This window comes from Contarinia nasturtii, unplaced genomic scaffold, assembly GCF_009176525.2.
Source record: "Contarinia nasturtii isolate CC-2019 unplaced genomic scaffold, AAFC_CNas_1.1 Cnas_scaffold_129, whole genome shotgun sequence".
NCBI classification, from domain to species: domain Eukaryota; kingdom Metazoa; phylum Arthropoda; class Insecta; order Diptera; family Cecidomyiidae; genus Contarinia; species Contarinia nasturtii.
In genome coordinates this window covers 13343405-13368391 of record NW_022197486.1, presented here as the reverse complement: position 1 = coordinate 13368391, position 24987 = coordinate 13343405, and the positions used below count along the sequence as shown (strand labels likewise).

The 24987-nt window shown below is 32.4% G+C and overlaps 3 protein-coding genes across 3 annotated transcripts; 1 reads left to right on the top strand and 2 right to left on the bottom strand.

The window, feature by feature from the left end:
• Positions 1-869: 869 nt before the first annotated feature.
• LOC116347047 (aldehyde dehydrogenase, dimeric NADP-preferring) lies at positions 870-24005 on the bottom strand. The gene is made up of 12 exons (XM_031777445.1): positions 23809-24005; positions 19567-19837; positions 9127-9170; positions 6467-6525; positions 4590-4770; positions 4291-4512; positions 3820-4214; positions 3518-3715; positions 3326-3441; positions 3125-3260; positions 2811-2973; positions 870-1622 (listed from the first exon to the last, which is right to left on the bottom strand). The coding sequence occupies exons 2-12, from the start codon at positions 19784-19786 to the stop codon at positions 1611-1613; spliced, it is 1746 nt and encodes a 581-aa protein (XP_031633305.1). The 5' UTR covers positions 19787-19837; positions 23809-24005; the 3' UTR covers positions 870-1610.
• Positions 10916-12851, bottom strand: LOC116347055. The gene is made up of 3 exons (XM_031777457.1): positions 12457-12851; positions 11710-12180; positions 10916-11635 (listed from the first exon to the last, which is right to left on the bottom strand). Exons 1-3 carry the CDS (start codon positions 12530-12532, stop codon positions 11373-11375), a joined length of 810 nt encoding a protein of 269 aa, XP_031633317.1. The 5' UTR covers positions 12533-12851; the 3' UTR covers positions 10916-11372.
• LOC116347036 lies at positions 15739-18255 on the top strand. The gene is made up of 3 exons (XM_031777433.1): positions 15739-16758; positions 16845-17784; positions 17981-18255. Exons 1-3 carry the CDS (start codon positions 15835-15837, stop codon positions 18070-18072), a joined length of 1956 nt encoding a protein of 651 aa, XP_031633293.1. The 5' UTR covers positions 15739-15834; the 3' UTR covers positions 18073-18255.
• Positions 24006-24987: the final 982 nt, after the last annotated feature.

Here is a 24987-nt window from a genome sequence, read left to right as displayed (position 1 = left end):
AGAGTGCTTTTGATGATTTAGAAACTGATTAAAACTACTAACACACCTTTGTTTTTTGTTCAAATAAATTATTATGTTTTTTTTTCATTGCTCTGAAAAATAGAGAAAAACTCACACCATTGACTAAACATAGATCAAGTTACACATATTGTACTAAATTAAATAATAGTTGTCAATAGACAAATTATAGTAATAGTATGTGCAATATTTTCTTTTCCTAACAAAATGTAGTAGGAAACCGTAATTTAATTTGAGATATATTCGCCAGGCCTCCGTTTTTTTTTTTTTTGAATACTATACACCCAAACCAAAGATGTAGATGTACAAAAATGATCGAAAGATAATATTTGATTATTTTTATAAATTTTATTATTGACTGTTAAATGTCCTGTATTATATGACTTGGCTCTAAATATGCATAAAATAAAGTTTTTTTTTGTGTATAGCAAACAATTTTCGTCTACACAAACGAAAAATTCGAAATTCATTCTAAACGAAAAATAATTGTTCAATAAACAGCACACAAACCTCACTTCAATTCTTTATTATTTAGAATACATCCAATCATTTTCTTCTCTTTTTTTACAATTTTCAAATCAATTTCACCAAACAATTTCTTGTTTATCTTGATAAATTATCGAAAAATACAATAGAGAAAATAGCCAACAAAACAATGTTGAGTAGAACAAAAAAATACAGTCCGACACGCATGGATTTTGCAATATATTTGAAATGAAACAAATGAATGAGAATTAAGAGAATAAGAGCCCGTTGATGTTGAATATTTAATTGAAATGTGTAGTTATTAAGAAGCTATAAGTGTAAACAATAAATAGGAACTTTTAACTAAAAAAAGCCAATTCAATGGGTTTCATTTTACACAACTATGTTTTTAGATTGTTCAATTGGTTTTTTATTCTTTTCCAAAATAAAACAGATTATGAAACATTTTCATCTTAAAGCTAACTCCCACTTCAGAAAGATAGAACAAAAAAAATATACAATACCATTATCTCATTAGCTCAATAATCCAATAACTCAAATATCGTATGAAATGGAATATCATTTCAAAAATACAAAGAAACGTTTTTTTTTTCGAAGGCAAGAACATTATAGATTCAGTGTAATTTCCAAAAAAAAAGTCTCGTCTTCGAAAAACAAAAGTAAATAATATCAAGTTTGACTTTTTTTCACCTAAATTTTATCTTAATTTTAGTTTCATATTTCCAATGGAATGTTCCGACATAATTTTTTGATAATTTCGTCTGCTGCCGATTCCCAGTCCATTTTTCGTTTCTTTACATAGCTTATACTGTAGTAATTTGTTTGAAACCCATAGTCCGCAACAGTTTTTTTTTTCATCTCTTAAATAATATTGTGATTGCTGTGTATTTTGAAGTTGCAATGATACACGCCCGCAGACATCATGTATTCAATCTCGTTGATCATCACACACTGCAAACATTCATGTTGTTATTACACACATAAATATCATTATCCCCCAAAATAAGACGTACATAATGCACATTAAGGTAATTGACACTTAAAATTAAATCTGTTGGTAATTTTTTCTCTTGCACACTTCAATATATCCATTTTCTCAGTCAATTTCAGGCGTCATTCTATAACGAACAAGAAAAAAAATGGTTGAGAAACAATTTAATAAAATTGGAAACAATTGTCGCTGATGTTTTCTGTTTTTCGAATTGAATCGAATTTCATTAAAAGACTGCAACTGAGGACGAACATCATTCAGGAAGCATTTGAAATGATATAATTATTGGATTTGACCGTGTGTGCATAACAATTGATTGATGAGTCTATTCAATGAGATTTGAAACAACGAATTCAATTGACCGAACAGATCAACTTATTGAACAATCTTCTCGTTTTTTTTTTTTCACATTCAATTAAAACCATAACCAGCCGTCTATTTCATCACCAATCTAATGTGATTGCATTAAAATTCATTTTAATGGTTGAAATAAATGCGAACAATAAATACTCCAAATCCATGCATGCCATCCAACCAAAACAATACCATTACCGTAAATCAAATCCACCATTATTATTTATTTGTCAGAAACACAACCAAAATTTCATTGAAAATATATAATTTTATTAGTTGATCGCTTAAACTAATTATAAAAAAACCCATTGAAAATTGATGCCCTTCACAAAATAAATGCATAAAAAAATCGTTTTGCTTTGCAAATGATGTATGCAATAGAAATGTTTTTTTTTGTTTAATATTAATGGTCTATTATGATCATGCATACCCCAAGTGGCTGCAAATCGATAAAATCAAACGATTTTGGTAAATCAACTTTGATAAACAATTCATTTTCTAACAAAATTTCAATTTCAAGATAAAACACATTTTGGAACATTTGATTATACATTTTGTTTTCTTCCTTTTTTCAAAAAAAAGAAACATGTCAAGTCCCATTGGATGTTCAAAATCGAATGCTATCGCCGTTTGAACACATTCTAGAATTGTGTATGGAATTTGTATAAATTTGTGTGTAAGTTTGTTTGTTTTTTTTTTGTGTTTATTGGATGTATGTGATCCCAAGGATGTGTGATGGAAAATCGATTCAAAGTATGTATGGCAAAGATAGAAGAGAGAAAGAAATAAATACCACAAATTAAGAAAACAAGATCGAAAATTGTTCACATTTACACTATTATTGACTAAATTGAATGTATGTCGAAACTCAGCACAGTATTGTTTGTTTTTATATTCACATGCAATATTTCTTTTTAATTAAATGTATTTTTGCAATGTTAAATTTCCTTCGTTTTTATACCTTATTAAAAGCTATTGAGTAGTGATTGTACAAAATGGTGGTCATAACACCCAAACCAAAGATCGCCGCATAACCCAGATATTTTGGCGATATGCTGTATCGTTTCTTCAACAAAAATACCAATAAATTTGTTTTACGATCTGAATAAGGTGGATAACGGGATCTGAAATATAAGTAGATTAACATGAAATTAGTTTTGAATTGAAAGGAATCACAAGTTCAAAAGATTTTTTATTTTTTAAATAATAAAATGATTGATCGATTTCAAAAGAGCCGTTTTCAATCAAATTGCGTTTATTTGGAATATCACTTACGATGACAAATACTCGGCAATCGGATTCATACTTTTAACCAAGCATGATTTCTTATGAGAAAATGTATCAAACGAATCTTTTCCATGGTATGCTCCCATTCCACTCATTCCAACACCGCCGAACGGCAATGATTCAACTATTTTGATTTGAAGATAGAAAATGAATAAAGATTCGATGCTTTTTTGATCATTGTCATCTTACCAACATATTGCATCATCGTATCATTAATGCATATGCTACCAGATCTCGTATGCTTGCAGACTATCTCCTGAATTTTAGAATCTGATGTGAATAGATACAGAACCAACGGCAATTCACTATACAAAAGTTTAATAGAAACCATACTTGAATTTTGCATTTAAAAAATAGAATCAAACTCCATGGATTACTTACCCGGCGTTAATAAATTGAATGGCATCGAATGCATTATCAACGTTAATAATGGGTAAAATTGGGCCGAAAATTTCATCTTGCATAACGGGATCGGTTCGCTTTACATTAATCAAAATGGTTGGTTCGATGTATCTTTCTTCAGCATCTGTGTTACCACCGAGAGCAATGTCAGCCCCTTTCAACATCTTAACAAGACGTCTGTGAATGTAATTAAAGTCATATTCGAAATATTCGTTTTTTTTGTATTTTTTTTTGTTTTGTTTTCAAAGAAACAAAATGTATCTAGAACGAAAGATACTCACTGAAAATTGTTTGCATTGACAATTCGACAGAGGTCGGGACTTTGTTGCATATCATCGCCGTAGAATTCTTTAAGTAAATTGCGCGTTGCCTCAATGATTTTACCTTGAACAGCTTTCGTGCATAGAATGTAGTCGGGTGCAATGCATGTTTGGCCCAAATTCATTAGTTTTCCCCAAATGATTCGTTTCGTTGCCACTTCAATATTAACTGTATCATCAATGTAAACTGGTGATTTTCCACCCAATTCCAATGTTGTTGGTGTTAAATATCGATTGGCCGCAGCATGCACAATTTTACCGACGCGTGTTGATCCCGTATAAAATATATAGTCAAACTTTAATTTCAAAAGTTCGGTCGTTTGTTCTACGCCACCACAAATCACATGATAACATTCCTAAACAACAAATTTGGTTAAAAAAAAAATGTTTCAGTTAAATCACAGTGGTGGCATTTGGTGACAGTGTGCTTACCTCATTCAAATATTTTGGAATTGTTTCGGCAATAAATTTTGCACTTGCCGGCGCTATTTCACTCGGTTTAATGACTACACAATTACCAGCCGCAATGGCGCCAGCCACTGGCAATAATGTCAACTGAAGAGGATAATTCCATGCACCCATTATCAATACAACACCATATGGATCTTTGTGAATTTCCACCGAATCCAACATATTAACGAACGGCTTCTCCGGCTATGGATGGTAAATGCACACCAAAATTATACAATTAGTATTTTTAATTCATTTCAAACATTTTATTTTCTACTTACATAGTCAATGCTGGAATATGAACGAAGGTTCATAATCAAATTTCTCACATCATTTCGCAGCAATTCAACTTCGTTGATAATTGATTCTTGACGGCATTTATGCAAATCTTTCAAGAGTGCTTCACACATCGCATCTTCATTTTCCTCATACATACGCAATAATGCATTCAATTGCTGTTCCCTGTATATAAAGAATTTTTTTTTTTTTTTTTTTTTTTTGAGAAAAAACAATACGATTAATTTACATAAGTGAACGTAAATATGGAATAATATTAGTAGATATGCTATTTGAATAATTTGTTAACATTCCATATTATGAATTTCTATGTATTTTCGCCAATATTGTTAATTACCTTCTCACTTTTTTGTGAATTTGAAAACGAATGGTTGAGATTTTAATCAGACAAAATTTGTGGAACAAGTTTCCAAATCAGATTACAGATGTTCTATCATAAAATTTCAGACGATGTTTCTGATTTACCGTCTTAAGATCCATTGAAATCGTAAAACAATGTTACGATTCAAAATTGAATGACAATTATAAAATTCACAACTTTTTACTTTTGTATATAAAATTCTAATCAGAGTTTTGCTCAGCGCTGCTGCCATCCACAGCATATTAAAATATCTTGCTGAGAATGCGTCGTCTGTCGCATGCGAAGGTAGGTAGCAGTTTTATGTCACAGCGAACAACAATACATGCATTGTTCTCTAATCAATCGTTTGAATGTTTTGAGTCACATAATCGTGAAGAGAACAATGCATACATTTTTGTTCACTGTGATGTAAAAACTGCCACGTACCTTCGCATGCGACGGACGACGCATTCTCAGCAAGATATTTTAATATGCTGTGGATGGCAGCAGCGCTGAGCAATACTCTGATTCTAATCTGTACCTAAGCCTTATTCATTGCTTTTTCCATCATTTAACATATGTGAGCCAAGCCCAAGTTGAAGAAGATTAAAGTTTCATCATTACATTTTCGAAAAACTACCATGAACTAAAATTATAATTTTGCATTAATTTTGCAATATAAAATTGTATGAATTGTGTATTTGAAGTGTGTGAATTTAATGAAAACCATAACGATTTCAACAGGAAAGAAACTTTTTCATTTTTTGTGTGTTTTCAATTTGATTTTGTTTCGTGTGTTTATTGTATGAAAAATGAGTTGTTGTTGTTGTTTTTCTTGGTGAACGTGTCTGATAAAACCTTATTAAATTGTTAAGCGCCTTCTTGAATTTAAACAAGTTGCATGAAAAAACAATGCTCATACGATATGTGGTGTATATTTTTATTGCAGGCCAACTTGTTGATGCAATACCGACCAGTTTTCAACGAGAACATCAAACTAAACACCACATATGCGAACTATTCAAGCAAAAGAGAAAAACAACAAAACGAAAGAAAAAAAAATAACGCAACTAAAAAGCGAAAAGAAGTCAGTTTTGTACAATTCAATCGAAATGCCAAAGCAAGAAATTGCGTAGATGTCTCACATCTCTTTTTATGGTTTGTCTACTTCAATTCAAGTTGTTTATAGCGGTTACGTTCCTATATGTATCAAATTGCATGCTGAATGACGCAAACAATATATATACGTTGAAGGAAGAACGAAACAAATATTCAGACGTCAATATAGTAGATAGTTGATTGCATAAATAAATACCATTTATTTATGACGTAATTATCGAAAAACCTAAATGAAAGTCCACAATATATTTTCTCAACACCGCCAAATAATTAAATGTCCATTTACTTAATCGTTATGCATACTCAATCATGCAGTTTTCAGTTCGATTATGATTTACAACGGAAATGCGCAATATAAAAAAATACAAAAAATATAACAAAAGGATGCAAATTGGAACTCACCTGAATGTTAAATCGATGGTTTTGCCACTTTGGAATGCAACGGTGGCCCGTTCATGGATCTGAAAATGAAAATAAGACCGATCTTATAGGAGGGGACAGTTTTTCAAACAAAAAAAAAACGGAAAAGAATCCGGAAGAAAAATTGTTATTTATGATAAATGATGCAGATCTTAAACGGCGAATAAAAAATAAATAAACATTTTCTCAGATGCATAACGGAAATATTAGCAAGCAAATTAAAATTGTCAAATGCAGGAAAAAAGTCTTCAAAGTTTTTCAATGATTCCGCGTTTTAAATTCAGATGGCTGTATATTAAATTCCATTTCAAATGCATTTTGTACATCCTCTCGCAAAATAACACGGAAAAAGTGGTTAATATATCCAACAGTCGGGCAAATTGATAATCATGTAAAAAAAAAAATTGAGAGGGGTAACCAAGAAATCTAATTCTATCTATAGTGTAAAACCCATTTCGGCAAAAATTAAAAATCGTTTGGTATTCCACTAAAAAAAGTGAAGAGGAAAAAGGTCTTCACTTTTCTGAAAATTCTTTTGAGGGGTCTGTAATCGCCGATCAAGTATATTTCAAAGTCTGTAATACATTACTGATAATTATTATGACTAATTATTCAAGAAAACTACTCATCATAATAAAAAAAAACAATGGCAATTAGTCAAGTTTTTGACTAATGCCGGACTCTGGTAATGTAAAGCAAATGCTGAACACTTTTTCTATTGCTGTTCCAGATGCTTGGGGTTACCCACGAACTCGATACTAGAAAAACTAGAACATATTAGAAAGATGTCAAATGTGCATGTTATATGGCGTTTTACTAGAAATATTAGAAAAAATTAGCACATATTAGAATCCGTGGTTTCCCCCTTGTCCAGATGAATTGGTTTTGCATTAAATGAAAATATTTTTTTTCCTCTGTTTCCTAGCACCAAAATTCTCAAGTGAATTTAAATGTAAAACCTAAGGTTACATGCGAATATCTACTTTGAAATTGTACGCAACAAAAAATGCACTTCATGCCCTGAAACTGAGCTATCGCAATTGCTCCGATGCTCTTATGCAAATACCGTAAACCAGAATTCCATTTGACTTTTGCTTTATTTTTGAGTTCATTGTTCATAAACAAAAAGCAAAAAGAAACGATTCTGCGGCGCATGTGTTTGTTGAATTCGCAGCGTGTTTGCTGTTCCCTGTATTTTATCAACAAATATTCATTTTGGAGGAAGTTAAACACAATTTTATCGTGTGTTCCGAACGTGCGTTCAAAAAAGAAAAAAAACATCTCGAACGTGTGTTGAATGAAAAAAAATGGAAATATAAAACATGGTTTGAAGTATATTTGCAAAAAAAAAATGTTTTTTGGTTTATCTTTTGGTGTTCACAATGACTTTCATTATTTGAATGTCAACGTATTTGAAACTACTTCATTTTCATTACAATATACCATTTTATAAAATAGACATGAAAGAAGCTACAACCATAAACATTGACATTGACGGTTGGAACAACCGTTGGTTTGATTGTTCAATTCTAACCGAAATTATAATTTTTGAAAATGATATGGGTATACCTAAAATTTATAATGCCATTTTAAATTCATGAATCGATTTTTGGGAATTAACCGAAAATCAGTCTACCTCATGACGTAAAAAATATGCTTACTATTTTTTTGTTTTTAATAACATATATAAATATAATAATGCGCAAATTGTGAAAATAAAACAGTTGTAAAAGAGTATGATCAATGTACTACAGCACATACACAACCATATCTATTCAGTGGATTTTCTCGTTCTTCGACGTCACCACTCGTCGTCGTGAGTATATTCGATATATTGAACAGATATTTTGTTGTTGTTGTTGCTGCTGCTGCTGCTGTATTTTGTATTATCATTTTTAAGAAAACGACTAAAAATACCGGCTCTACAAGTTTTACTTTAATTCACCTACGGAGTTGTCTCGATTTGAATACTTTGTATCGATGTTGAATCATTCGCATTGGTGGCGAATGAGAAACTGTACTGCTTGGTATTTGCTTTGTATCATTTGCATATCACTTTTGAGTGATTTGAAGAACAAAATAGCAAAAATTGCTATTACAAGCGAACGGTGTCAATAATTTTGAGCAAATAAACGAGTTGAGGCGATGATTTGAAATTTACAATGTTAAACTGTTTTTCGAATAAAAATTTATTCACTTGACTACTGCTTGAATACATGACGATGATATAACCCTAAATATTTAAATTGAAATATATAACTAATGTATGTGGTGGAATCATGTATATCGCTTAAAAAGTAAAAGTGCTCGAGTGTCATAGCGACCGATATTGCCTTTTATAAAACCATATTATTGTGATAAATATGTAAAAATTTTGTTCGTAGACTATGTCTCTAACAATCTCTTTCTGCAACACAAAGCTATTGCCATCCACAAATTACCACATTCGAAAAGCACCAAAACATTTACACTAGATGGAACAGACGCTCGGAACTTGGGCCAATCGGAACGCCAATCTTGTTTCAAGCTTATAGCTGAGACAATCTTTTAATCGACTAAATTGGACTTTGGAACATGCATCTTTCGAAAATCTTAACGCCAATTTTACACATATCATTTCCTCGTGATCATTTTATACTTACAGCTTCAATGTTGCTCATTTTCTTTCCGGCGGAAAATTGACGATCTGTAAAAAAAAATCATATAATTGAAATAGAGATTCAGAGAAAGTCAAAATCGTACGTAATTTGATTCCGAATTAACAAAAACGAGTTGCGTTTCAAAAAAAAAAAAAACAAAATCATGATACATAAAAATACAATCTGAAATGTGTCTACTCTTCCGAACTTTGCGCCGTAAATTTTTTGTTGTACTGTGTTTTAACATACACAAAATTTATACCGAAAATTATCAAAACGTGTTTTTTACTGACGAAATAAAGCTATATAAAGTTAAAGAATGAAAAAAAAGATAGCCGAAAAATCCGATTGGAATCGCACATTAAATCAATCGTATAATTTAAAATTCGGTGTTGAAATATTTTTATATATACTTTTTCGTTGACCCGCCAGTGTAAAGAACAAAATAAAAAATGGAACACTTTCAACACACAATGGATGGAACAGTTGTTTTTAACAAGATTACATAGAATTATTGAAACACTTGAATTTTGTTCTCTATTTGCGTGCAATAATAACAAAGAATCACCCAAAATACATAGCTTTCTTAAATGATAAGACAGAATAATTCGTTTAATCTAAATATGTCATGATCCGCCCATACTTTTAAAGGAACAATTAATTAATTATTGTGTTCTGTATCCAACTCACTTTAAATAATATCAGTAAATTATAATTTTTAGCACGGCACGGTAAACAAAAAATTAACAATGCTATCCGTAATTCGAACCCTTTTCCGACTGTTTACAAGTCAGACACAAAAATTAACTTTTAATTGAACTACAGGGCACGACTATAGTATATATTCATTTAAAAAAAAAATTGAAACAAATACACAGTGATAAAATGATTCGGCTAAGAAATAAGTATGAGTATGAATAAAATGTATATAAAATGTATAATATACACACGCACACAATCTATTTTGATTTCTTTTCGAACCAAATGAACGGCAATAGCGGATGGTTCACCTTAGTTCGCTAACTAATAAAACAGCAAATATCAACTCTCAAATGACTGTATAAATATTATGGAAATTTGACAGTCTGAATACAAAATCAGTGGCGACCACATTCAACACTTGTAGAGCACAAGAGATCACATGATGTGTCAAATGAGACAAACATATAAACGTCGGCATTGCAAATTAAAGACTTGTTTTTTTTTTGGTTTTCAGCTTTGTTTTGGATTTAGGTTTGTACACATTTTTGAGCCGTTCCGGTCGAAATAAAATGAAATCAATAATTCTAATGCAATTGATTTGAAATTTTGAAAGAAAACAATTCGATTTAAAATTTGATGTTTGTGTGTTGGAATTTATTGCGTTATATGTGAAAGAAATCGTGGAATAATATTGTTTTTATGCAATGTCCATAGGTCATGTATTCGTGACTCCATCTGAATATTTTTGAATGAACTACGCACCAATCGATTCGATGGAAAGCTTTTCCATTTGGATTTAGAACATATAACTTTTTGAGATGAATTTAAACTTGAAAAAATATAAAAAGACAAATAAATAACAAATAAACGCAAAAGGTGCGAAATTATTAATGTGATTGCTAATGAAATAATTGACATGATCAACCATAATTTTATGTGAAATTATACACAAAAAAACAAGTATGTTGATAATTAGCTTGTGATTTTTGTTATTTATTCATAGATCACCGGCACGATTTTTTTTTTTGTTTGGTTACAATTTGTTTTTGTTTTATATGAAACAACCATAAATTACATGAAATGAAATGCATTTTTTAAAACTGTAATTGTATTTATTTCACTCAATAGTACAGAGCAAGCGACTAGATAAAAATAATTTTCATTAAGGCATACCGAAGGCATCCAATACGAATCGTATGAGTTTAATATTCAAGATTATCAACTCAAAGACTACTTCTTAAAGAGATTTCATTCAACAAAAGCCATTTAAATATAGTTTTCTCTAAACATTCGAAAAAATGCCTTTTTTGATGCTTCATAAGCATCAACAGTGTATTTTCAATTGTATAGATGTAATGCAAACTTTATAAATATATCCAATAGAAATCTATTTGTATATAATTCTATTATTGGCTATAATTATTCAATTATTTACCCGTAATATAAGATTGAAAAAGTGTGCACGTTGCTCAAAAACGCTAAGTATTTGTGTGGAATCACAGAAAAAATTCTGAAGATTTTGTTCAAAGGTAAAAAACAATTCTTATTCACAAAATGTATGACAGTGAAAGGGCCATGTATGCAGAAATAAACAAAAGACCAAATGTGATGCTATTTTTGGTCACACCACTTTTGGTGGATCTACCGTTTCCATCGTGATATTGAATTTGATTCGATTTCTGCTGTTTATTCCTCTCATCGCCGGCAGGTGGTGGACAATTTTGAACATCATCATTTTTGAATACGGATGAAATACAATATTCGTCGTTATTTGGAATGCATTTTATCAAATTGCGATTCGCCATACATGCTGTGTTGGAATATATATATATTTTGAAAAATGTGGTTAGTAAGAAAAAGTGAAGATTTCATTAAAAAACCTACGTTCATAAGCTGTAAATAAAAGGTTCACTTGAACAGAATCTTGTTGTGGGGTAAATGGAATGGACTTGTCGACAAAAATATGAACTTTTATAACGCCAGATGGTTCAGTGAAGAATGATCTTTGTCCAATTTCATCTTCGGCATTGAAGCGGCCGCAAATCTTGTCGGTTGAGTCATTCACAAATCGAAAACGAACATAATCAATACATGTCCCATTCGAATATAGACGAAAATTTAATCGATTGACCGATGCAAATATACCGCGACGATATTGTCCATTCGGTGTATATAAATTACCATCGACTGTAAATTCACAATTTTGAAATTCATCGATATTATCCTTAATCAAAGTGTCATGAACATATGTAGCTGAGTCGCTTTGATTAAATAATGCAAGGCCCGGTTCATTGTGGTAAAGTTTATTAAACGACCGATGAAACTCAGATCCTGAACATAATTTTCGTAACGAATCTGAATTAAGTATTTGAAACGCACAAAAAATCGTTGCAAACCACCCATTAAATCATGATGACATTGAAATTTTATTGAATTGTGGTTTATGCACATAGCACGGAAGAATTGTGCGAGTCCATTTTTTCCAAAAATAGAAACGAGCACACAAACAAATGGACATTGTCACCAACAAATATTCAATACACGCATGAAAAGAGAGAAGAAGAAAAAACAAATAGAAGAAAATAATCGTTTACAATTCTAATGCAATTTTTATTTTAAATTTCTACCTACAATCTTGATACGCAGTGGTCACATTTAAATTTATTGCGATAAACAGACCAACGATAATGGTCAGCAAACAATCCATTGTGATTTTGTCGAGATTTACAAACAATTATTTACTTTGAAGTGTGATTGAAAAAAAATTCGGTGAATTTTTTTTCCGAATTGATCAAATGAAATGAATTGACACGTCAAAATTCACTCAGTGAATTATCTTTACTGGAACAAAGAAATTTATTATTTTCTCAGTTTTTATTCTTGATAATAATTTCACGGGTCACACACTAATTTAAAATGCGATACATTCAGCATATATTTGCAGAGCGATGGACACTGTACTACAGTGACTGTAGGTCACAATTACTACACAATATCATCTGGTGTGTGCAATCTTTCTTCTCGTCTCGTTAAGCGGCGACAGTTCTCCTACATTTCCAAAAAAAAATGAAATACAAACACAAACATAGACTTATACATACATGGACGGCCATGATGTCGTGTACGCATTAATCTCTCGAGCGCACACCAACACACATTTAAATTTGACGAAAACATATGACAGGCGGCTTCTGTCTCAATCGAACTATGTATCCAACACAACTGCAACTAACACACATAAACGCCAGATACTGTGAACATTGTGACTGGTGTCTAGTGTTTGGTTAATCGTTGTACAACGGTTTCGGGCATATTTGAAAAGTGAGCTCATGCCTTCTAATGTGTACAATTTGATTGTCGTCTGACGTAATCAATGTTGTATATGCTACAGTCAGGGGCTTATAACTTCAAACTTCAATGAAAATCGATTGAATCTACCATTAGTTTGATTGGATTTTGCCGGTGTTCGTAACATTCCTAAATCAATTTAAACTTTTGAATATTTTTCTTTATCCGTTTCTTAATTCGAAATTGAGAGGGAGGACGACATTAAAATATCAATTTGGTTGGCAGTTAGCGAAACAAATGTATTTGGTTCACATTAAGTAGCATTTTCATTGTGATTTTTTTTTTATCTTCATTCTGTATATGACCGAATGTCATTGAAATATTGGTTTCCTATTCGCGTTTTTCTTAAATGTATTCAATACATACGTACAAAGATAATGAGATTTTATGAAGAAAAAAAAACGAATTTTATTTTTTTTAATGCCACTTGCAATAATAAAAAATGATGAGCTCAGAAGTCCATTAATTAATTAGAATTTAACATTGAAATGTTTATATCTTTCAATTATCAAAATTTATTTTTATTTAACCAAAGGCTTTTGCTTTCTTTTGTATATATACAGAACAAACGATTCTTTGAAAAGTATATATTTCAAATCGAAAGTATAGAATTCATAAAAGATAACGATTGATTCCATAACCAGCAATAATATGTTTGTGCTCTAGTTTTATCTCTTTTGATACATATACAGAACATGGAAAATATCACAACTGCACAACAAATTATCCCACTTTTCTTATTAACACAAGAACAAACAATATACGCACACGCATACTCTTATTGTGAATCTTTGAATTGATCACAAACTTCCTTGCTAACAGATAAATTAGGATATTGGCCAACCGGAGACAGGGAATTTAAACTTGATGATACGTATGCAAAGCCATCTTTTAACTGCGTACAAAAAACCACATAAATATTCAAATAACTCAGACATATCACATTTGGTTATTATCTTTGCGAGCATGACTTTTAATTGATAAAACTTCACACAATGAAAGCAAATACAGTAAACTATTTTGCTTGTTCTTTTGTGCATCATTCGTATACGTAGGGGCGTTGAATCATTTGAAGAAAGGCCTATCATATGCTATCATATGAGTATGTAGAATAGAGTGTTTCCCGTATCAGCAAATAAAAAAATGGTATTTCTTAATTCAAAGAAGGCGAAATTCTATGTTAGTAAATGGCATTCATATAACGAAGCGATTGATTTTAGCACTTCCCGAAACGAAAACATATCTGAAAATATAGTTGATTAGAATTTGAAGTACAATTCTCTTTGCTGTTTGCACGTATATCGACACTGTTCGCTTTGATAGAATATTGTTGCGATTCTTTAGAATTCGATAAATAAACAAAAGAAAGTATTTATATTCAACGCATTTTCAGAATCGTGTTGTTCGCTGTGTCAGCTGTTTTTTTGGCCTGTAAAATCATTTTATGATTTGAACCAAGCAGTCCATACAACACATACACATTTATATCCATCGCGATAGGCTAATAATAATAATCATTCCGTTTCTTTTGCTCTTAAGTGTTTACATACAAACTGTGATTCCGTTTATTGGTTCCGTACCATACATTCTTATTCAAACGCTTTATAAACAAAAAATGTGTGCAGTTTAAGAATGCTTTCGACACATAACCATCGGAATGTAGAGAAGTGTGTTGGTTCAAATGAAACGATCGTGTTGAAACTTGTCAGAATCAATGTTTTTTTTTATTTGAATTTGCATCGTCATAATTTCATTGGATTCGATTGATAAAAGTGCTAAAACATATTTTTGGATTGTGTCAGTGTATGTTATATTTGTTTCTTGCTTTCAAAGAAGTTTATTTTTCGCTGTTGGCGGTTTTCTATTGGAATCATTGTCAACCGATTGTTTTCAAACGAGATATTTGCGGTGAATTTTGTGTTTGATTTTGTTTAGTTTTGATAATAACAAAACATTCACAAGCTGAAACTGCAAATATTTCGATTCAACTTGGGACCGTGTTGGTGTGGTTTGCATTTATATGTTGCATTCAAAAGAGTTAATATCACTCAATTTGTCGATTTTGAATCACTTCACGCTTAACATTCAATCAGGTAACATCAAGTGTCAGTTTTGTCCCCATATATTCAGTGCTTCCTATTGATTCAATTCATTTACAAAAATTACACAGTGCAGAAAATATATTTGTCATTTTATTTGTGTTCTAAGTTGCGCGTGTGTTTTTTTTTTATTTCGTTTTAGTTCAACATGTCAACGACTGGTGAAACTACGGCTGCTACAGCGCCAAGAAAAAAGCGATACAAATTTCAAACGAATGCGCAAAAAGAAAAGGATGCTGATGATGATGTAAACGATAATGGATTGTTCGCGATTAAAATGCGCCTCAACACAATTTTGCGACCAGAGTTCAATCACATTGTCAAACCGTGGATCGAACAGAAAAGCATAATGTCAACGAAAATCACCGTTTTGGCATCATTACTTTTCTTGGATAAAGTGAAATCGGCACAAATGAATCGACAGTGGGAGTTTTTTAAAAACCGAACGTATCTGGCCAAAAAAGGAAAGAAGAAAGGACAGCTCGTTGAAAAGAATCGTGGCGAAGAAGTGATTGAGCAATGTTTCTATGCCGTCTTGCAAAAAAACAAAGAAGGTGAGAATATGGAGCCACATTTCCGTCAGTTTGTCGAAGAGCTCAGTCCAGAAAATAATTTCGCCTGGCCCAAGAACGATTATTTTGGTAATCATTTTAAAACGCTGTGCCAAAATCACACGCGATGCTTGAAAACCGGTCAAAAGACACACTGCAAGAAGAAATTGAAAAACTATCTGCGAATGCGAGCGTGGCAATTCAACGCAGTGTCTACCGGTTGGAAATTCGACAAGAAGGACATTGACAATGCAGTCGATTTGATGATTCGAGGCTACAATGCGATCCGTGACACTCATCAAAATGCAGATTTCAAACGACACAAGCGAACATTACTTACTGGCATGGTTACTGCAATTGTTCGAGAAGTTGGTGGCCCAACCAATGATCACAACATCAAGGATTTTTCAAAAGGCGATTATTGGTTCAAAGCAACTGCAATGTGGCTCGTTATGCAGACAGAAATCGATGAGTGGCACAATTGGGCGCAAGATAACAATGTGAAGATACCAAATATCAAAAATCTCTCGGTTGTTCCATTGCCTGATTATCAACGAAAGGCAGTGTTCATGTGCAATGATGTCTTCTATCGAATGCTGGCCGAATCGAAACTACTTCCACAAGTTGATGGTAGACAAGCAACCGAAAGTTACCTTCGCCAGAACAAAGAATTCTATTGGAATCAAGTATTCGATTTTACGACCATCAATCGAAAACTGAAGAAAAACAAAGAATTCCATTATACCATCGTCAGCAACGGTGAATCTGTGTCGATTATGTATCGCATGTCAAAGCAATACGAGCAACAGATGCAGAATGATGATATTCTTCGAAAGCAATTCATCGGCGGAAAATTTGCTTACGAACTGGGAATCGATCCAGGCATGAAAACATGGAATGCCACAGTTCGTCGAAATATCGAAACAAAGAAAGAAGTAAGTGTTTAAATTTTTGGCATTATTGAGAAATAGAAAGTGATACAGTTACGTGAATAATTTTTTTCTTCACTTTTCCATTTCAGGTCAACTTGAAAACGTCCAGTAAGAAGTACCATTGGCTGGCAAAGCAGAAGACGCGCGATGTAAAGGCAAAACGATGGACGAAGCAGTTCACCCAAGAGGAGCAGGACGATCGAAATAATCGACAATTGTATCAGCGAATGCCATCACCACTGGGCATACTCTGGATTGATTACGTTCATCATCGTATCAAAATGCTCAAGAAAGGAATGGCCGTGTATACAACACCGAAATACACGCTGTTGCAGTTTGACAAGTACGTCGAATCGAATCGAACCGTTGATAAACTCACTGGGAATTTGGTCAATCATAAAGCCGCAATTATTCACATGGGAAATGCAGAAATATCACCAAACTCGTGCATTCGAATCAAAAAGCATGTGAGAGCTCCAGGTACGCGCAAACTACTCAAAGGCTTTCGAAAACGTCGCAATTGTCGTGTGCGCAAAACAGATGAGTGGGGTACATCGCAGCATTGTGCAAAGTGTGGGCGACGATTTAATCCAGCCACAAGGAGCCATCGATTCAAAGTGTGTGAAAATTGTGGAGCGGAGCCCGATTCAATTTTCGCCGAATATTTACCATCAAAAATCGTAGCACAGCGCAGCAAACGGCAATTGAGGTACAACAAAGATGAGGTTGAACTTTATTTGATGCGATTTTGGGCAGAAGGACTCATGACTGAGCAAGAATTCGATATTGCTGCTGAACGTTTACTGTCTAAGGTGGCCGTGTATCCAAAAAATTGGCAAGTAAACACAGTGAGTGGTAAATTGGAATATGCTCAAGTCAATGCTGATGCACCGTATGCAACTGTTCAACAGCCATATGCAGTCGATGATGAAAATGAATTGGAAATCGAAGACGAGCAACTACTAATGGCTGTACACAAGACATCTTGGGATCGTGATATCGTCGCCGCCAAATGCATTCTCATCAAAGGTATGTGTATTAGAAATTTGCATTTGCATATATTCTACATATTAAATGAAATGCACACTATTTGAATGATCTATTTTAGCGCTCGATGATAAATATGTATGCAATATTTAATGACATTTGTATAGATTTAAGAAAAAAAATCATTTCTGCCAATAATCTATACATTATTTCCGTGTGTGTGTTTACTTTTGAATAGGACATTGTGAGCTGTTTGGATGGGATATTCCGGCAGGATTAGACAGACGATCACCGCGACAGCCAGCAGTTCAACCGAATCAGCAGCCTTAAGCATCACCAATCACCATTCGTACTCGAAAATTAATCAAAAATTAATATTGTAATTTGTTACATTAACTGAGACTGACTGTTGTGTCTCAGCATTTCGAGGAAGTGCATTTCTAGGTGTTTTTTTCTGTAAGTATTCTTCACTATGAGATTTTATTCATATAATGGAGTGATTGATATCCATATTCAGAGGCAACAATCGTTTTTCGCTTCGGGAAGTGTTGATATAAATCGCTTTGTTGTATCGATGCTACTAACCAGCATAGAATTTTGTCTACTTTCAATTAAAAAATACCATTTTTCTATTTACAGATATGGGAAACACCCTAATGTAGAAAATGATGACCTTGACAAGAATGTTTCGTGATTTATAGCAACTAGACAGAAGCGTTCCCGTATCGAATGGCAGCGAAAAAACCGGATAATTTTGATGTTTGACCAGAATGTTGACTTTTTTTATACATATTTTTCAGTTTTTATTTCCTTTGGGTTTTCGAGTGCAATTATAATACTACCAAAACATGATTTTTTTTCGTCAAGCGCTTTTTCAATCTTTCATCATCTCCGTGTCTACTGTGTACTTTGTTAGAATATCAAAGAAATCAATAGAAAACTCACAACCGCTAGGCACATTTGATATCTACCTATGCAATTGAGGTGCGTTAATCGATGTGATGTGCAAAAAAAATGTGTGCGCCAAAAACCAAATATACCACTAAACCAGCCTGTACTGGGTAAAGAATGAGTTTTCGCTTACAAAAAATTGAGTTTCTTTCGTCGTTTTTAAAGTTATAGAAAAGTCGATAGTTGGGCTTTACAAAAAGTTCACTTGATATCCACGTTCGTTTTGTGTAGTTTTTTGTTTCTTCTCATGTAACTTACGGGAAAAAAAGTATTGACCTTTGATTGGATGGTTTTGGTTCTAGTGTTAAATTAATGAGCCAAACTTTTGCTTGCTATTGTTAAAGTTAAACAAGTTTGGTATTTAATTCAATTTTTGATGTGAAAAGTCTTGAAGCATATTCAATAAAATTGTGCAGGCTTTGAGCCATTTCAATATTGAATATTCTTAATTCTCATTCATGTTCTTTGCTCCATTCAAAAGATAAAAAAAGGATCAGTGAAAGTTATACGAGAGAAAAAGAACGTCTATTGATTTGAACATAGCCGGCAACAAATAAATGCATTACGTTTTGCGTGTTAATGGATCCATTATTGCGATTCTCCAAACACTTTCAACAAGTTGCTCAAAAAAATTGACAGTTGTTGCTTGAACAATGTTCAAACAGTTGTTTCAGTTCATTGCAATTCACCTGATAATCGTGAAACGAAAAAGACCAATGACGAAATCAATTTTCGATTATAATTGACGATTTGATCGGGAATGACTTAATGACTTCAAATACGTTTGACATTAAACAGTACAAACCAAAGTTGAATCAATCTATTACAGAATCTAATTACATGCATGATTTGGATTCGTTCTATTTTACTTACCGTCTTCATCGATGTTGATGACCGCAACTGATGTATCAGTGATGCCATTTTGCTTGGTCGAATTAATTCTATTTTTCGTCTCAACGATAGAGGAATTATTGCTTTGGGATACTGTGTCACTCTCATTTTCCGGAACTTCACCAAACAATGTGGGCTGTCCGACTGAACTTTCCTTGCGACCATTTTCCGATGTCAATTGCGTGTCAATACGGGCACTCATCCTCCTTTTATTTCCTTTTTTTTCAATCGACTTATAGTGCACGCGTGTGACCTAAAAAAACAAACAAGAAAAAAAACGGTATTGGAAATACGAATGGAAAAAAATATATCGGAAATGAAATAATTGCTTTTGAAATCTAGAGAAAATTGTTCTAAAATTAAAATTAAATGAAAAGTTTCCACTCCGAGAAAATCGATAAAATTCGATAATACCAGGACATTTTTTCATTATTTATTTGATTTTTAAAAAAAAGAATCTTTGTTCGTTTGTGCGTGTATTTAGTACAATAACCATATATATTGGAACTATCACTTAAAATGAAAATACGCACAAAATAAATGGACGTACAAAAAATGTAACGTATCATTAACAACGATAAAAATGCCATATATAATTCTATGATAATACATATGTGCTATGTGTCATAAATGATTTTACATGTTTATTATGTCGGATGGTATTTCACGAAGAATAAAAAATCTCGAACAACACCCAGTTAAGTTAAGTCCATTGTTGTGGACTATTTGGCTAAATTGCCTTCATTTTAAAGCACTTCATGGAAATTATTAACACGCAAACAATGTATCTGATAATCGTCATCGCATAATTCACGGAACAATAGTTGGCCACCGAAAAGAAGAAAATATTGACACATGCTTGATTGTTTCATTTGAACAAAATCCAAAATTTATTTGATGAATTGATCACAAGGATTTATCCCGGGTGATACGTCCATCTGGAAATATTCACAGTTTTTGAATTCCCTTATTTATTTATCATACGCTTACCATACACAATTGCATTGTGGTGGAATAGTAGCATATTCATTCCAGTTTGACATATGCATTTTAATTTTTTATTTGATATATCATATATTTTACGGTTAATTTGTCCAATATAAAACAAAATAATAACCAGTTTGTGTGAGGAAGAAGTTGAGAAAACCTTGAATTGATAATGTGGAATGAAAACATTACGCAAAATCTTGATCAATGAAATGAAACCGAACCGAAAGAAATCGGTGCCATTTTTATTGATTTAAAAATAACTTTTAAGCATATCATTTTGAAGCAGGTCTTGAAATTACATAATTATATGATCTGAGAAAAGCACCAAATCTTGAGCTGATCATTACAAATAAAAAATTTAAAGCTTGTAAACAAAAAAAAAACGCGACAACAAAAAATGTTTACATATTTATTATGTCATTTCATTTAGATTGTAGTGAACGCCAAGCCAACTTATAAACATGCATACGCTAGTACATACGCATACGGTCTTAATATTTATCTATGTGTTTTCTTTTGTTTATTGATTTATCTACTATTATGGGACAAAATCAACAGCGATAGCAAAAACAATGACCACCACTCAATCCACTTACATTGCAATCGTTTATTTGCCCAGCTTGAATTTTAATTATATTATTTAGAAGTAAAATGATGCGTTTTGTGTTAAAAAGTGAAACCATTTCGAAACATCGGTGATGTGCATACCAAATCAATTAGTACATTGAATTTCAAGCAGTTGAACTCAACGTCAGAGTGAGTGAGTATAAAGCGTCTAAATGAATATGTGTCATAATATTGCCAAGTAAAATGTTATATGGGAAGACCTTCAATTTTTCTGATACATGATTAACCTCACATCGAACTATAACTTGATTTGATTTACTTCAATTATTGCTATGCTTGCATTCATCGGGCTGGACACATTTGAATATTGTCAACTGCTGATAATTTTGTTTGATAAAAATCGACAATTTGCCAACGATCGAAATGATTGAATGATTGTTTACAGTGGCTGAGGTTGGTGTGCATGTTGAAGTATGTGCATGATAAGACAGAATCGTTGACTGCAATTTATTAACTTAGTTTGCATTCGTGGATCAAAATCAATGCTCGAACTTCTGAATTCACGTTAAATGCTTACAGATAGACGGCGAACTACTCCATAAAACCAGTCTCTCTGTATTTCAACAACAAAAGAGAATTTTATCCAATTTTATAAATTTGGTATTTTCGAGGATAAAAGCATTAAATAACTCAAAAACGTCTTTCTGGAAAATTTTGCCGAAAAAAAACAAATACGGCTTCCAAATGCAGAGAAAAATAAATACAACAAAAAAAATCTACCAATTCTTCTTTATTCAACTTTCAAATGTTTACCGACGAAAAGTTTAAAAGTGCATATAAAACTGGCCGCGTACACCTTCGACAGAAAAGAAACAAGTTTCACGTTTTCCTCGACACCGTCATCGCAAAAGTTTTTTTTTGCTACTTGACGATGCAATGCAGCACCGAAGGTGTTATATGCACAGAAAATAAATGCAATGAATGCGAAACATCTCTCTGTAACCTATGGTCGTTGTAACGTAACGATGATTGTAAATAAGTTGAAACGACGGCGCATAGTGAGTGCAATTATTAATGGAACAGCAACGAGACTAGACCTTGACATCAACCTTAGATTGACTAAAGAGTGTATTTTGTTTCGTATATGCAGTTTATATGTGTGTTGTGTCTATGTTGATATTTCAATTGAATTGCGGTATTGAATAAAACGCATTATTTATGGCTAAATGGTGTTTTTGACTGAAGTAATGATTTGCATGAAATACAAAATGTACACAAAATCATTACACTTCAATTGGAATCAGAACCACACCAATGTGATCGCATTTCATCTCTGACATTCAAATCGTTGCTTGAATAACCACAAAGTCGGAATGATTTGCATGATTTTACGTTGTTTTATTTGTCTTCGTTTGTGTCTTGTATTATCCATAAAACAATGTACGTACAATTGTGCTGGAATGTGAAAAGCATTCAAAAATGCGAGACCATCTGTGAATCTCATTGAAATCATGTGTGCATGTGCGAAGACACCAAAGAGAGTTTGAAGGGCAATACGAAGAATGATTGATTTTACAGAAAGGTCGAAAACGTGTGGTGATTCTGTGATGATTCTTTCGTACTGATCCCATTGATAAAATGACACAAACATGCTAAACGCTAAATAAACGCTCGAAATATTTGCAAAAAATGGTTGCAAAAAAACGACTGCATAGAATTCACAAATTCAACCGAAAATCTTTGTCACTTTTTTTTTGCTTTGCCGTCATTCAACAAAAACAATGTGTACATTACGTTGTGTGTACACTACGTTTTCGCTTAAAGCCAGTCAATTTTTTTACAAAACTTTGTAACCATTTTATTTGTGTACATTATTTGTTTATAGAGTTTTTACTCTTGTTGAGATTCTGCAACAAGTTCTAAACGAGCAATTTGCTGATGCGCCTAGTTTAATTTTGATTGCACGATTAACCATAGTGTCGGTGTGTTGTCTCGCAACAAATGATTCAACACTCGAACCAATACACAAAATTGATGATAAAATTGAGGAAAAAAAAACAAGTTTCTAAAGATTTTTGCAAAATCAACAATTGAGAGAGAGAGGATGATATTTAATTAGCATATATAATCAAGTCAATAACGATAAAACAATAATCGTTGTAATCGCAATTATATTCAAGCAACTTTCGACGAATGTTCATTTGTGCGCCGAATTTATACAGCCAATTGAGAGAACCGAACTGAGAATGAATTTAAAAAAAACGGCATAAAACAACAACAGCAGCGGTTAACATTAATTTGGGTAGCATTCGGCAATATATGTACATTTTGTATGCCAAACACTATGAACATAGGATAGAACAAAGGATTTGTTCTGAGCAAATAATAATTAGCAACAAGTAAATGGGAATATGGATGCGTTTTTTCTCTCGTTATTTCGCGTCTCATTCAGAAAGCATTTCTTGTTGAACATACACATACGCGCATCACGGAAGACAAAGTTCAATGGAATAAGTGGCATTTATTTTAAACTGCCGTAACTAATAGCGAGTCTGTGATACAACAAATTCTGAAATAATAATAATTACATGGCAAAAACAATATATAATTCCAAATTGAGGTTTTGATTTGTTTTAAAACTAAACCATCTATTCTAACTTTACCCACCTTTTTTGAAAATTTGTTTTTCTCAGGAAACACTACAGATCTCAACCAAATCACAATGTTCAAAGTCCTAACAAATTTTTCACTCAACTTATCACAATTTTTATTCTTAGCTTGTAAAAATATCGATAAAATTCAATTAAATTTTACACAAAAACACTTCACCAAAACTTTTGTTCACACAAAAACTTTGAAATTCATTCATTAACAGTCAATTTTATGCAATTAATTGCATTTCACGCACGCGTCGGCAATAAAAGCCTTAATAGCAATTGAATGGAAATTCAAACACAACAACAACAAAAAAAACCATCAACAAATTATTTTAATCAGCTATGTGGATAACAGAAAAATAAAATAAAATTGACCGCTATCAGAGTATCGTCTGATCGTATTAACGGCTAAACAATGTTTGAATCGCTTTGAATGTATCTACACAATATACACTCAAATCACGGTTGTGCCAGAGACAAGTGTGGAATGAATTTACTACGAGAATGTTTGTTCAGTATTGTGGTTTTTTTTTCATGTGTCGTGTCGTCGTATATCGAATATTTCGTTTGTCGCATGGATTTATATGTACATGGATACGTACCTCGATAAAGCAATACAAGTAAAATGCAGCTCACATTGTCTTTTATGACATCGAATCGATTTTAATGTGTCGTTGTGTTTTTTACTTTCCCGCACACACCACTGTATAGAGTTAAATATTATAATCACCCCAAAATTTTGAAATGGCCAAATTGTTTTTCGACGTGTATTGCATCGAGAGAATCACAGAGCAACAGTATTTTCGCAATGTCAAGGCGGTACACAGAAAAGTTATTGAAAATCTGACTTACTATATATTGACTTGATATTCGTTTATCGGTGTAAATTATATGCAAAAATTACCTTACTGATCTCTCAAAATTACCTTACACAATGTATTTTGGTTGGAAACGTGCATTTTTAATCGCCTGCAGAAAAAAACTCACATAAAATAAAACACCATGTTTTGTTTCTCTTTATATTTATTTGTAAAAAATTTGTTCACATTACAAAATATGACGATTATTTTAAATATAAAGAGATTTTTTCTATTGAATTTTTGTTGTTTTTAAATTTGTACTAAGGAATATGAAGAAAATATATATATATATATTAAATGTGTGATGGTTGTGAGTGGTATCAAATGAG